The following is a 16,160-nucleotide window of genomic DNA, read 5'->3' as shown; positions in this document are numbered from 1 at the left end:
TACATTCTCCTTGAAGAGACAGTTAATTGACCATAGTTACTTTTGACATATGTCTTTTTTTTTTTTTTGAGGAAGATTAGCCCTGAGCTAACATCCACCACAAATCCTCCTCTTTATGCTGAAGAGGATTGGCCCTGACTTAACATCTTTGCCCATCTTCCTCTACTTTACATGTGTGACGCCTGCCACAGCGTGACTTGATAAGTGGTGTGTGGGTCCATACCTGGATCTGAACTGTTGAACCCCGGGCCACCAAAGCAGAGAGCACAAAATTAATTGCTACGCTACTTGTCGGCCCCCAAGATGTCATTTTTAATGAATTAAAATAGCAATAAAACTCATCCTTTCTTTAATTAGTACTTGACCCAGGATAGAACAACTTGACACTTGAAACAGGCTTGATGAGTTTTTGTTTGCTACTGACTTGTAATGTTTCCTGTACACCTATTCCTGTTCCCTTACCTTTTTCTGACTGAGTCTCAAACCCAAGAGACAAATCTACTTGTCCTACGTGCCTGTATAGTTCCCATGACTATCAAAAAGAATCAATGCTTATCAGTGGAGCATTCTCACCTCACCTCTTGGCATGTTTCTACTCTGCAAAATGCTTTGTTTATCTACTAGAGATGTTAGACAGGATCCGAGGAGTTGAGAGTGTCGCTTGATGACATTAAAGTTATCTCTGTCCAAACTAAGGGAACATAGGGCCTAAAATGAGTATTAGTAACGTACAGTGACTTCCAAATGTAAAAAGAAGTGGACAATAAATGGATCTTGTCCCAGGGACAAACATGTGCTAGCCATGTCTATGTGAGCTGACGCTGGATTACTTTTCCTTCATGGAAAGATGACCCAGACTCATTATTTTGTGCTTGTTTTTGTTTACTTTTTGACAGCCTGAAGGTATTGAAAAAGAAATGACTCAAAGTTTCCTTATCTGTACAAAAGGTAAGAAGATCTTTCAGGTGGTCAAATTAGTCATAAAGTAAGTTTATCCAAAGGATCAATTTATTCTATCTCCTTCTACACTAGTCCACTTGCCATACTGAGTGCCTCAGTGGTTTCATTCTAAACACCTAATGAAGGATTTTATTTCCTGCCCTATGTTCATTGTATAATTTTAGCAAACAAAAAGTATATTTATGAGATTTTCTTTTAGTTTACCTAAGACACCGATATGCCTCAGCCTATTTTTCTCATCTTGTATATTTTGGGCTCCTCTTGTCATATGATTGTGGCACAATATTGGACAGTGGGAAATATTATGCCCAAATAGCACACAATGTAACCCTTGCTTTTGTACACTTGGGGTGAGAGAGCCCGTAGATAAATCACGGCCCCTCAATCACCTGCTTTATGGTCATTATGAGCATTGTTTTATCTGGTTGATGATAATTTGATTTTAATGTCTAATAGCAGTCTTCGAGATTTACTTTTTGTGTGTGCTGTTTTATATGTCATAGTTAGTAGTTTCTTACATTTTTTTTCATACGTAAATAGTTTAGGCACTAAACTAATGGAGAATTGGAGCCATTCTCTAACACACAGATATATATACCATTTTCTGAATGTATTGTCATTCTGAACTGGATCAAAACTTCAATTGTGTCTCTGCTAACAAGCGACGTGTAAAGTAAAAATAAATAATGCAATATATTTCTTAATACGTTTGTCTCACAAATCTCGCTGCTATTGTTTATAAAAGGAAACCATTACATTATTTATTTTATTGTTTTTTTCTTTCCAGGTGCCAAAGCCTCCAAGCAGGTAGTTTTGGATTTGCCAGACAATGTGGTAGAAGAATCAGCAAGGGCCTTTTTCACTGTTGTGGGTAGGTTGGTCAAACTTGTGTTTCACACTGTCTTGAAAGTCTTGATTGAAGTAATCTCAAAAAAAATCCTTAAAATAACAGGATGGAGAGATTTTCTTAAGCTATCAATTGGAGGGAATTGTTGAGGATTTTCTATGCTTATTTCTGTATGGGATCTGAGAGGATTAAAGTGTCATTTTCAAAGCTATGACCCTAGGAAACATTTGTTCTGGTAGATGATAACTGGTGTTTAGAAAACAAAGGGGTTTATTGTAGCCCATTGATCTGAAATATTAAGTTCCTCTTTGGAGAATCAGAATAAACTTTGCTTGTTAGAGATGCTGGAAATTTACTCAGTAATAGGAGAAATTTGTTTTACAATAAACTTATTTGTCTATCATTAAAATTAACGCTTTGGGGGAGAGGATGGATTACAGCTTATGGTTCATCGGGTCAGTTTCTCTAAAAGCAAACAGGCAAGCAAACAGACACACTTTCCTAACTTTCCCCTCCTTCTGGTCATGAGATTTTCAGAAATATTTTTCATACCAGAAACTCCTTTAACTTCACCCATTATCCATATCTCATCTTTAGAATTACTTCATGAGAATTTTTCCTTGTTTCCACCTTTTAAATTCGATTTAAAATATTTCCTACTTCCACTATGCCTCTTTTATCTATGGTTATTAATGTTGAGCTGCCAACTATAAGCCATAGTAACTTTCTGTTTTTTCCATTTTTAGGGGATATTCTAGGGCTTACAATGCAGAATCTAGAGAATCTTCTCCAAATGCCCTATGGATGTGGAGAGCAGAACATTGCCCTGGTGGCATCTGATACCTATGTCCTTGACTATCTGAAAGCTACTAAACAATTGACAGAGGAAGTTAAATCTAAGGCTTTCTTTTTCTTATCTAACGGTGAGAAGATTCAAATACTTTCTGCCTATAATAGGTGAAATCTGTTGTTACTAATACCAAGATGTCATAAAGCTGTTATTATCAGGTAGTCTCATGGGGAAAAAGTGGATATGAACTGAGGTACTCTAGGTCCTAGCTATGTTTTTGGTTTTTCGTTTTCTGCCCTTCAGTATCCGTGTGGTCATTCAAGTTTCACAATTCAGAACTGTAACGTTTCAAATTATGAGCTCGGTTTTTCTTTTAATGCCTAATATTTTGCCAAGCTACCTTGTTTGTTGTTGTTATAGCTATAAATTTTGTTTATCAACTTCTGTATTTTTTTGCTCAATTGCGTTCCATCTCAATGAAGTGATTGGATTTATATGTAAAAAGGGGTGTATAAACCTTGTAAAATATGATATTAAAGAAAAGTCTGAGGGTATAATTTCTTTGGGTTTTATTTTCAGAAAGATAACACTGAAGTAAAATAACCTTAAAGAAAAGGTATTAAACAATTAGTAAGTGCCAGTTATTGAACTAGGCATAGTCATATGCTGTATCTTATTTGTCTTTAAAAACCCATAATGTAGGAGGGTTATTTTTGGTTTTTCACTATGGATAGAGAACCTGAGTTTCAGAAATTAAAATTTAAATGATAATCCTCATAATTTGTGTCTAACAGAAAAACTCAGGGCTTGCCACTATACCATTCTTTTTCTTCTAACTTTCTTAGATTAAAAAAATAATTTCCTACAATGTTGTGTTTTAGGTTATCAAAAGCAGTTGTCTTTCAAAAACTCTGATGGTTCATATAGTGTGTTTTGGCAGAGGAATCAGAAAGGAAGCTTATGGTGAGAGATGAAAATTTTATTTTAAATAATATAGCAATGATTTGAGGAGGTCTTGGGAAGGAGTGAGGGGAGTTGAGTTTGGTGGAAGGTTGGAAGCAAAGTGGATTTCAAAGCGAATTTACAGAGGCGAATGAGATAAAACTAAAATATTTGATTATTCCGATTCTAATGCAACAATATACCTAGAGTCTTATGGTAATTTGCTTAGGAGTCTGATTGTTTAATGACACCCTCCTGTACGTCCACAAATTGTTAACTCCATGGAAAATGGCACATCTTGGTCTACACTTCTCAAGGTCCCACATAGATTCAGGAGAGTAAATCTAGAAGGCCCCAAAGTATCTAATTAGACTTATTCTGTCTCCACATATGGATAATTGATAAACTATATAGCAAAAACTTTGTGTATAAACATGCTGAAAATTACATACAGTTATTTTCACATACTGCTATTTAAAACATTTACTGACCCAAAGGGAAGAGCCACTATCAATAAAGACTCATTGCAGTCAACATTAGTCAAATTAGATGCAGCTGTTATCCAAAGGGAACAATGGTGATGAACCTGTTGAGTAGATGACATCATTTCTTTCTTATCTGACTTTTGTCTAACTGGTGATTTGCATTATAGGCTCAGTGCCCTTACTTTTAAGACATTAGAGAGAATGAAGAAATATGTTTTCATTGATGAACAAGTTCAAAAACAGACTTTGATCTGGCTTTCAAGCCAACAGAGAAGTAATGGGTGCTTTAAAAGTGATGGCAAACTTTTCAACAATGCCTGGGAGGTGAGAGACTAACAGAACTAGGCTTTCCTTGCCTCTTCTCATTGCCTACCTTCCCTATCTCTGGCTTATCTGGTGCATGAATATTTTTCATGTGAATATTACCTCTTCTGAGTCTGCTGTAATGATAGGCCTGTGGTGTAGTGGTCAACAGGTAATTCCTGCTGCATGCATGTTAACCACAGCCTACATATAACTCCTCATGAATCTATTGTTTGCCTTGCTCTCTTTAGTCCTTCCATAGAACCAGCATCCTTCAGTAGATAAACTAGAAACAGGAGAGAGAGGAGAGAAAAGGAATCTAGAGAGGAAGAATTAAGAAATTTGGATCCAGACAATATTTTAAGGGAGGGTGGGCTTGATTAAGTAATTGATTGCTATTTATGGATGGCCAGAAATTTCAGGGAGAGTATCTAGTAATTTATGTCATTTCAATGAAGCATTCTTCCAATACCCTTTCAAGTCAAGGCATGAAGGCGAACTGGCCCTGCGTCAAAATACAATGAAATGAAGTATGTTCTTGATAGTACTCACTCCTTCCCTTTTCCTGTCCGTATATAGGTAAATCACCTAGCATTCACCCTTCCTTTTAATTTCCTTTCTTTGCTGATAGATATTCACCCCCAAACCACCCTCTGTATCTTTTATTTCCCTCATCTTTGTGCTTCCCACTGGAAACACAATCCCAGATCATGATATTTTAGCATGACTTGATAGCCCCTGAAATATTCTGGGCCGTTCCTCTGTATCGTTCTTAATCACTGCTCCTATTCTTGGATTTTGGAATATAAAGCTAATCTATTTCAAAATATATATGAATAGCAGCTCTGTACGGTATTTAATTTTCATGCAAATTGTTTTCAAATTGCTTTACTATTATGTAGCATGGAAAAAATATCTTTAAATTATTCCAAAACTATCCTTCACAATGAGAGGACTGTAACGGAGAAGTGCTCTTGTTCCTATACAGAAAAAAGAGAATTTTTTATTTCCTCTTCTAAAACATCTTCTCCACATCTTTATTCTTATTGGAATCATTACTGATCACTGCTTTGGTTTGTCTGATCTTATCTAATCTTTTTCCTGTAATTAAACGTGTGTATGTGTGTGTGTGCGTTTTGAGTTGAGAGGGAGTAAGAAGAAAGGGAAAAACCAAAAACTTATACTGCAGAGGAATGATAATACAACTTGTCATAATTTAAATGTGCTCTGGATCCCTACATCTTATTTTAGTGTCCACCATCTACAGTTATTTGCAGCTTAAAAACTGAGCTCCTTGGAAACACTCATTTTTCTGAAGAAGAGAGAGATTATCTTTTGCTTAAATAGATAAAATGAAAGGTTTATATTAGATCACTGGATCTCAGACCCACTATTTGCATCAGTATCACTAGAGCAGCCATTAAAATTAATTTCCTTCTATCTTATTCTTGACTATTTAAATCAGAATCTCTTATGTGAATACTAGTTTATTTAATGCTTAAGTTCCCCATGGAATTTTTATACACAGCTTGCAAACCACATAATTTATAAATGCTTTTCTAGTTTTACACTGTAAGAATCTATGAGACCCGACTATTGTTACTTCTTAGGATACTTTTCCAGGGATGTTCAAGAAGCTTCACAGAAACTTTCTATTCTACTCCATCAAAAATTCTTTGCTTGCTTTTCAAATTATTACTAAATAGAGTAAAATATTTCATATGAATTGCTTAGAATTCATGCTTAATACCAGGCCACATAAATATGATTATATATGTCATTAAGTATACTTGAGATTAGTTGTACACTTTATTTCATTACTACATTGGATCTTGATGGATTCTTGCTCAGACAGCATGGTTATTAACCACTTAACTTAAAAATTACACGTTTTTAGATGTTTTATGAATAATGACATTTGTTCCAGTGTTTCTTTCATATCTAGTTTCACTTCAGAAGCATAGCTATTCTTCTGTGCTCTACTACCCTAAATGACTCATTGTTCCTTTGTGTTTAGGGTGGAGATGAAGAAGACATTTTACTCACCGCATACATTGTTGGAGCATTCCTTGAAGCTGGGCTCAATTTCACTGTATGGATTCTCATCAGCTTTTAGTTTCAGTCAACTGAATGCACATTAAATGGACTATGGATTCAGAGTGATTTGAAATTCTTAGACTGAATGAAGCATCAAGAGAATATTTCATTCATGACCGCTCTTTAAATCTAGGCTACTCAAACTTTTTTGATTCATAGAAACCTTTGATGAACACTATTGAGTTTTTCCATAGGGAGAATATACATACGTACACATACACAAGTTTTTCATACCATTTCAAGTATTTACATATCTCCTGAAGTTCAGCCATGAATTTCAGATTGAGATCTAAGTATAACTATAATGTAGTATTCTGTTTGTCTAACCAAGTCAGTGTGTAAACATTTTCAACTTGTGTGATTCATTTCAGCTACCTCCCAATCCAGTGTTCAGATTAACTGATTGCAAAATCTATTCCTGAACCAAGATACTAGGAATTTTCAGAGTCATTAATATATCTCAAAAACCTTCTTTAGAAATATAGGTCTCTATTTTAGGCATCAGAGTAAAATCGTAGACCTAAAAATAAATTTGTATGCTTTGCCACATAGAAGAAATTTATATTATTAGCTAAAAATATGACTGATCAGATATAGAGACTGCCATTTTCATACTACTTAAATTTTATTTCTCAAATACTAAACATTCATTAGAAATTAATTTTGACAATATTTATAAAGTATGATGCATATGTATGTATATGAACAGGTTTGCATGTAAAATGTACTTCAAGGATATATTATATGCATTGTAAAGAATGATCAGTTTAAATATTCAACAAGCTTATAAAGTATTCAGATATTATTTTAAAATATCTTATTCTTCTTCATAACTAGTTTCCTGCTTTACGAAATGGGCTCTTTTGCCTAGAGGAAGCATTGGAAAATGGTGTCACTAATGGCTATAATCATGCAATTCTAGCTTATGCTTTTGCATTAGCTGGAAAAGAGGAGCAGGTGGAATCCTTACTGCAGATCCTGGATCAATCTTCTACAAAAATAAGTAAGTATTATTATTCCCTTTTGCTAATGGAGATGACCTTGAGAATAAAGTGATGAAACTTCCTTAGCAATCATGTAGGAACCCCATCTTCACTAGCATATTTCTGTTTCTATTAAGGAACTTCTGAGTGGCTCTTTATCTCTAAAGAGCACTGTATATTTTCTATTTCCCTTTTTTCCCTGCTAGTTTCTTCTCAAACAAGTGAAGTAAAGGAAATCAAGCAAGTTGGCCATGCCATAGATTATAAAAACTATGTGTGAAACTTAATCACATACCACTTTTGACCTTAGGAAGTTGTTATTTGAAGTGGTTTTAATTTGCTAGGGCTGCCATAACAAAATACCATGGACTGGGTGGTTTAAACAATAGAGATTTATTTTTCTATGGTTCTGGAGGCTAGAATTCCAAGATCAAGGTATTGGCTGGGGTGGTTTCTTCTGAGGACCCTCTCCTTGATTTTCAGATGGCCATCTTTCCCCTCTGTCTTCACATAGGTTTTTCCTTTGTGCGTGCATCCTTAGTGTCCCTTTCATGTGTCCAAATTTGCTCTTCTTATAAGGACACCAGTTGTATTGGATTAAAGTCCACCCTAATGATGTCATTTTAACTTATCACCTTTTTAAAGGTCCATCTCCAAATGTAGTCACATTCTGAGGTTCTGGGGAGTAGGGCTTGAATATGAATTTTAAGGGACACAATTCAGCCCATAACAGAGGTCAAGAGTGGAATTTGCATTATTATTATGGCCACTCACCTCTCTTTGTAGAAATTGTGTGAAAATTCTTCCTTTTTCTCAGATGATGTGATATATTGGGAAAGAGCAAAGAAACCCAAGACAGAAGCATCCCCATCCTTTATTCCCCGAGCACCTTCTGCTGAGACTGAGAAGACTTGCTATGTGCTGTTGGCTGTCATTTCCCGGAAAACTCCTGACCTCACCTATGCTAGCAAGATTGTGCAGTGGCTTGCCCAACAGATGAATTCCCATGGAGGCTTCTCTTCCACCCAGGTGATTGGTGTGGGTCTGACATTAATAACAATATGTTTAATGCAAAAGATGCCATTCTACAATGATCTAGATAACAGAGATAATCATAGAAAATACCTTCTGAGGTGAAGACTATTTGTCATTGTAAATCTCATTTTATTTAGTCAACAATTATTTATTGGGCAGTTGGCACTCTACTAGAAATTCTCTATACACAAATGAATAAAATAAGGTCCCTTTTCAAGGAATTTATGCCTGATTTATATCTCCATTTACACAGTAACAATAAAATGTAAGTCTAGAAGAGATTGTTGTCATAAGCCCCAGTGTCTTGACGATAAGTTAGATATCTGATGATGGCATGGTCAAACTATGTATCGACCAAGAAGAAATATTTCTGTCTATTTTTGTGGTCTACACACTGGGAAAAGCAAATGAAATGAATGAATAACACAAGAAATGGATATGAAAAACAATGATTCATGTCTTTTCTTAACAGGAAAAAAATTTTAAATGCAAAGATATGCAGTTTTATTCCCACAAGGAAAATAGTCACTTCCCTCTTTACTTTCCTTTTTTTTGTCTTAGTCTCTGAGTAAAACCATATGTCAGTGAATCTCCCAACATCCTTTCCTGATTCTGACTTCCCTTCTTTGAAGATAGTTGGGCATAAGCATTAGCCAAGGCAATGGACAGCTTAATTTTTTAGAAAATATTTGGCATTATTTTCAACAACAGAGATTGTACTTTATAAAATTCTTTAGAAAACTAAAATCTAATGAAGATTTGTTGGAGAAAATTAATTTAAATGGCAACAACTAGCACAAACAAATATATTTTCCTCTTGTTTAGGATATTGTTTCTTGGTGTTCTATTGATCTGTCTTAGGAATATTTCTATGGATTGATTTAAAGTTCATGGTCAAATGATGACAGATGCTGCATCATAACTGAACTTGGATTGTTGCTTGTGCTGTTCTGTGCAGGACACTGCCGTCTGTCTTCTTGCCATAACCCGCTACATGGTGCTAACCTTCTCTAAGGATCAAAACACTGTCACCATTAGCAGTGAAGAATCCGATGAGATTTTCCAGGTTAACGGTGACAACCGCTTACTGGTCCAACGTTCAGAACTAACAAAAGCACGTGGACAATACACAGTAGATGTGGAAGGACAGGGTTGTACATTTATCCAGGTAATAGAAATCTACCTGAGACGGAGACGAATGATTGCCAGTAAAAGAGTCAGACTGTTCAGTTATAGATGAAGTGGTATCTTACCATTTTGCATATTCCCATTATCATGTCTACTCTTTCATTGATATTTTCCAATTGATAGCTGAAAATGAAAGTTATTTTATGAAGAGATACTTACCTTTAAGTTTAACTGGGTAACTGAGAAGTTTCTTACGGAATTTCACCGTCAGAAAGCATTCTGATATTTTCATTGAATTACATTGTTAAAGATTCTCGCGTATTCTGAAAACTAAACAATTACATTTAACCTTATTCTTTGATGGTAAAGACGTAAAATAAAGTGCATTAATAATGAAAATAGAGAAACAAGAAGTCCTTCAGTTTTGACTACAGGATAAATGAATAGATTTTTTTTATAATTTGCTATACTTTCTAGGCTACCCTAAGGTATAATGTGCTACTACCTAAAGAGGCATCTGGATTCTTCCTTTCCTTGGAAATGGTAAAGAAAAACTCTTCAGATATGTTCCAGAGTAATTTTGACCTGACGGTAACCCTCAGGTAAGTGTCCCATCTTGATATCAAATCCCAGGTTAGAGACAAGGTAAGATATCAAAAAAGAATTATTTTAAACATTAGCAAAGTAACAAAATATTAAGGATGGTAACCATGATGAGTTCATATGTTGTGGTGATATTTCTGTAGTATAGTCACTTTATAGTTCTCTGTGTCCACACCACAATTAGTACATTTTAAACTAAATCACAGCTAGAATTGTGCAAGTATAATTTGTACTGTATGCACATGTAATTGGAAGGCTTCTGCCACACTGATATTCCAGCAATGCTTTCATTTTTTTTCATGGAAAAACTGTCAGTTTTGGACAATGCAATTGCTATTTTTCCTCCTAAAGATAAAGACAGGTAGGTCTATAGGAGAAAAACCTACAAATGTTTATTTTTATAACTGTAAAGACCAAATTTTAGATTTTTGCTTTTCAGAGTAGAAAAACAAAATAATTCTCTTGAATTAAAATATAATTTATAGATGTCAAAGAGTGTTTTAGCCTTGGTTGATATGTGGAGAAACGCTGAACACAATTAACTTAGGAATTTTTCTTAGGATTTCCAAAGGAAAATCTCTTGAACACTAGAGCTAAGATAAGAACTAAATACATTGTGTAACTCTTAACTTCATGTCCCAGCAATCCTATACAGAGTCAGGGACATAACCTAGAAGATCTCTTGGGGACATATCTACTCTATGATTCTGCCAACATCTTGCTTTCTAAACAAAGATCTCCTTTAAGAGTTGTGCACATCTGAGGCTAACATATGTATATGTAATATAAATTTATAAGCTTCATTTATAAGTTCTGACTTTGAGGGCACAGGTAATCTTAAAATCAAGGTTTAGGGAGATTCTAGGTCCAGATAATTTATTCTTTACTCCAACTTATGTTGCTTCGTATTATCTCATACCTTATCACTCTAGTTATCCCTATTCTTAGATGTCTTAGAATTAACTTTCTTCAGGTGTTTCCTCTTCAGCTTTTTCCTTTCCTCTGGACTCATAGCCAGCTATACACCCTCCACACTTGCCATAAGATAAGTCATTTTTCTAAAATGATGTCTAAACTAGTGTTGTGTTTTTAAATTTCAGATATACTGGAATTCGCAATAACTCAAATATGGTCCTTGTTAATGTAAAAATGCTCTCAGGATTTACTCCAGTCATGGCATCCATTGAGGAGGTAAATAAGAGAAGCCTAATCTTTCAGCACAGAAAGCGCAATAGGATATAGAGGAAATAATTTGTTAGCAAAATCAAGCCATAGAATCCTTTAATTTATTCACAGTTCACATCTTTATTTGTTGTAACACTGAAGGGATGGTGTTCTTAATTTATAGCAATTATTAGTCATTATTTCCCATAGTTCATAATCTATTTCTTTGTTTAGTTTCTACTTGTGTTTATGAAAACATAATGGTACAAGGGAACATTCTATAAAAGAGATTACTGACCATTGGTTCAATAAAATGCATGAAGCATTCAATACTGGAATTCTTTAATATCTGTCCCCCATCCCTCCTGCCAATTTATTCCAAGCTTGAAAACAATGGCCAAGTGATGAAGACAGAAGTCAAGAATGACCATGTTCTGTTCTACTTGGAAAATGTAAGTTGAGAAATTATTTTCTTCCATGACTTTCTTTCTCTCTCCTGAGGATAATTGGATGCTTCTATTTCAAATTTAACAGGGTTTGTAAAAAAATATGGGGCGTTAAAAATGATCAGTGTTCTTCTGTCCCACTGATAATCTATTTTCCCCGTTACATCTGACGTTATTACATATGTGCCTTAGCTACCTTACTAGATGATTTTCAAGTTTAGAAGCATCATTTCTCTGTTTTTTTTTTTTTCCTCACAGCATCTAACATAGTCTGGTCACAGAATAGATGTATAATTCTTTTATAGTTTGACTTGAACTCCAACGAAGGCTGGCACGAGTTTGAGAGTCATCCTTTCTATGTGTATATGATTACCATTCACATAAATGCCTACATTACTCTAATGCTTTCGATTAGATTCCTTGCACCTTAATATAAACAATGAGACTTAAAATTTTGTACAATTTAATGTTACCTAACTCACTATTTTGTCGTTATGTAAGATAGTGATACACTGGTTCTATTTAACTGGGTGAAGCGTGAACTTCTGGAGATAATTAGCACAGTGATTTTCTTTTTTCAGACCTGCTATGATATATTTATGATTTGTGTCTTTATAGGTTTTTGGTACAGCAGACAGTTTCACCTTCTCTGTTGAACAAAGCAATCTTGTGTCGAACATTCAGCCAGCCCTAGCTTTAGTCTACGATTATTATGAAAAAGGTAGGCAAGCAACAACCATGCTCTAAAGCTGCTGAACATGCTATTATATCTAAGACTCCCTGAGCTACTAAATTTTCCAAAATTATCTTCAGTCTTTAAAGACTGAACAATGACTTGTTTTATTTTATATATTGATTTTTTTACTCTATGATATATCTTCTGACTGGGCCATTTTCCAGTTATCAGAGTTTTCCAACAATTAGAATCCTTTGTCTATAATGTGAAAGAGCTTCCTTTTAACTTGAAATACAAACCATGCTAAGCTTCAGATTATTTTGTTGTTGTTGTTAATGCCAAGACTTACCATTTCATGCTACCTCTATGGACTTTGATTTGAGATGGGGACTGGGCAATATTCTGAAATGTTATAGGAAAATCTTGATAGATTAGGTTCCAAAACAATTACTAAGACTTAAAGACCATAAAAAATTTCCCTTGAAGGTTAGTGCTATTATTTTCTTGTTGAATGTCATACAAAGTTTGTCAAGAAGTATTTGAATTCTGATTCTGTCATTTACTAATTGAATGTATGTCATCAAGGGCCTTAAACTTTAATAGGTTGTTTCTGGATTTAGAAAATGCAGAAGTGATTGACTCTCTTGCAAAAATATCAGAAAGATTTGACCTCTGCATCTATATTGTCTGACTTAATCTTGCTATAGAAAGTTGGAGGTTTTTAATAAGGATGAATTTTTATTTTATTTTCTAGATGAATATGCCTTCGTTTCTTACAATATCAACAGTGTTTCCGTTTCCTAGTGAGACAAAACAAAGCACAGGAAAAGGTAAGGAAATTACACACATTGAAAACATTGAAACCATTGAAAACACAGCTGGTAAGAAAATGAAAACCTGAAGAAGATAAACAATAGATGAAGCAAAGAGAAGTCTCTGGTACTTCACAAGGTTTGACTAGCTATGTACACTAAATGTCTATTCTGAGAGTCATTAAGATGAAGAATTTACAGCTTATATGTAGCTTTTATAAATGTCTCATTTTAAAAAACTCATCTTTGTTTCGTAAGTTGTTAGGTCATTAAATATCTGTGTACATATATTTATACACATTCATGCATGTTATTTGTTTATGTGTGTAAATGTATGTTTATATGTATACATTTATTATCTATATGTATACATTTATTTATATATACTTACACACATTTATTTATTGTTTAAACTATATTTTTAATCCCAGGTGGAACGCTATTTACTTTGAACAAACTCATTCTTCTGTATCAAACCTGGAAGAAAACCATGAATCACTTCACATCCTGAATAGTCTTCAATCTACTATGACTTCTTATCAGAGATTATTTCTTTATTATCCCATTAAAAATTGTGATTTTTGCATCTGGATCTATGACTTTCTTTTCTTTCAGTATATCATTCATAATTTTCATCCTAGGAAACTCAGGGATTTCTTTAATTGGAACTCTAATCATTTGCTTTGTTGCTTTCAATTCTGAATTCAAGTTTTTAGATAGTATGGTGAACACAATATGAAATCCTCCAACATCCAGAGAAAGAAAAAGAGAAAGGCAGAGTTGGTGGGAGCAAGAGAAAGAGACAAAGTTGAAGAGGACTTTGATATGAGCTCAAGGAAATAAAAGAAACACACAAAACGCAAAACACACAGACTCTTCTCAGTGAAAGGTCATCAAAGAATAAGGGGGAAAAGTAATTAGAAAGTCACAAATGAACTGATGGATTTATTGAGTTCACATACATGATAGAGAAGGTAACCAAGGATATTTTATGTTTTTAAAAATTGTTTTCTTGTTCTGAGCTTATCAGTTACTACTGAAAATCAATACTCAATGTCTATCCTTTGCTTAACTTAACACTACTATTATAGCAATGAATTAATATTCAAAAGATGAAGACAGGAAGAAACTGGAGAAAATAGGGATGGAAATGAAAACAATTTCTCTGCTGACTTTAATACAGCCTTCTGACTGCTGAGATACTGCTACAGACAATAAAAAGCTATTGATAAATTCTCCAATTGTGGAGTTAAAAATTTGGAAACAATGTCTTAAACTTTACCAGTGTTCAACAAATTAAAAATAGAGTGTTTTAATAGAAGATGGTTAGACTTATGTATTCTTGTAATCTCCCTGCCCAATGTGTACTGCTAATAGTGCCTAAATTACAACTGGGCCCTTAATGAATGTTTGTTCATTGTTTTATCATAGAGAAACTGCCGGTTTCAGTTCATGTCTGGTGCTACAAAAGTCTATTTCACTTTATTAAGAATTACTTTATACTTGCTAAGTTCTCCTATTTTACCCAAACATGGCACGTCATATGCAGACAAGATATCAGTTCTCATATTTTTTAAAACCACCCTGGCTCTATAGATATTCATGGATTCCTCTCATGGAAAATATGACTCTTCTAGTACATTTTGTGCTAAAGTTTCAAGAAAAATGAAGGGAATTTGCTTTGTGGTAAATAATGTCTCATTGTGGGAAACATCGTTTTTTTTTTTTTCTAAGTAAATAATCAGTTCTCAGTCCTCATTTTATTTGACATGTATTCAATAGCCTGCTTACATAATAAAATTGTTCCTCAAATTATAAGCCAGCAAGGAGGGCGTGATGAAGTCAGCTACTTGCTGTACTCCAAGGCACAAAGCCTGTGATTTAATGTTTACATTTGCAAAATTTCTTGGTGTCACAATGAGCATGGGAGGTAACAGAGAACTGAGATCAAAATATATTCTAAAGAATGAAAGACTGTAGATGAACAATGCAGCTTTGCGGCTTGCCATATTCATTGAAATCTCTTCCAGTTTATTTTGGACAGAATGCTGTAGTTATTTCCCTCGTCCAAATTTTAATAGAAAATGGGGCATAAGGGACATTTCAGTTTAGGTGTGTTGAATGGGAAATACTGATCTTTGATGTGATTGTGTATATGTGTGTGTGTCTGTATATGTGTGTTTAAGAAGAGGTCTTTAGTAAACTGGACTATCATGAAATATGTCATGAAGGATGCACAGCTCTGATTCGATGAGGCTTGTGTGATAAAACATCATATGACACCTGCCCCTATTCCCTCCACACAGAAGCACTTGGACAATGGGGATAATTTATTCCACCTATCATGTTCTTGTATAGTATTCACACATTTTTTTGCATTTTGAAATAATTATATGTACCTAAAATACATGAACATCCTTTTTAGTATCTTCTAGAAATCTCATCCTCTTTGGCCTCCTCCTCATTCCATCAATTTTGTTCTTTCTCTTTTCTTTAGTCTCAGCCTCTTTCTATTTTTGTTTTTTTTTTTCTTCCATCGTCACTTAAGGATTTGCTGTTCCTCCCATAATGTACACATTTTCCTTCTCACTTTCTGGATACTTGCTAATCTTCTTTTTGTCTCCACTGTCTCTTTCTGAACATTAAATAATACTTCATGATTCTAGCAACCCTCTTCTCACTAGACATACTAAAAGTCCTGTGACTAAAATTACTATCTTTTTTTTTATGATTCCCAAATATATGCCTCTATATCTACACTTCAGATCGACATATCCAACTGCCCACTCTACTTCTTTAACCAAACGTCCCACAGGTACCACAATAGGATCCATAGTCTACCCCCAAACCAACTTTTTCTACTGAGATCCCTCTCTCACTGTGTGATAA

The 16,160-nt window shown here is 34.4% G+C and overlaps 1 protein-coding gene and 1 pseudogene across 1 annotated transcript in view; both read left to right on the top strand.

The window, feature by feature from the left end:
- Positions 1 to 14,429, top strand: part of LOC106837422 (ovostatin homolog 2-like) — a 45,030-nt gene extending 30,601 nt beyond the window's left edge. The window contains 15 exon segments of the mRNA XM_070494690.1: positions 897 to 948; positions 1,748 to 1,831; positions 2,554 to 2,730; positions 3,479 to 3,560; positions 4,192 to 4,348; positions 6,345 to 6,419; positions 7,262 to 7,427; positions 8,225 to 8,436; positions 9,401 to 9,610; positions 10,048 to 10,172; positions 11,274 to 11,364; positions 11,721 to 11,789; positions 12,402 to 12,504; positions 13,214 to 13,289; positions 13,703 to 14,429. Coding sequence (XP_070350791.1) covers positions 897 to 948; positions 1,748 to 1,831; positions 2,554 to 2,730; positions 3,479 to 3,560; positions 4,192 to 4,348; positions 6,345 to 6,419; positions 7,262 to 7,427; positions 8,225 to 8,436; positions 9,401 to 9,610; positions 10,048 to 10,172; positions 11,274 to 11,364; positions 11,721 to 11,789; positions 12,402 to 12,504; positions 13,214 to 13,263 — 1,653 coding nt within the window. The 3' untranslated portion in view covers positions 13,264 to 13,289; positions 13,703 to 14,429.
- Positions 14,430 to 15,107: 678 nt separating this feature from the next.
- Positions 15,108 to 16,160, top strand: part of LOC106837450 (M-phase phosphoprotein 9-like) — a 90,613-nt pseudogene continuing 89,560 nt past the window's right edge.

The sequence above is a fragment of the Equus asinus genome, chromosome 22 (genome assembly GCF_041296235.1).
Source record: "Equus asinus isolate D_3611 breed Donkey chromosome 22, EquAss-T2T_v2, whole genome shotgun sequence".
Lineage (NCBI taxonomy): Eukaryota > Metazoa > Chordata > Mammalia > Perissodactyla > Equidae > Equus > Equus asinus.
Note: the sequence above shows the minus strand (reverse complement) of the source record. Positions and strands in the feature narration are given on the sequence as shown.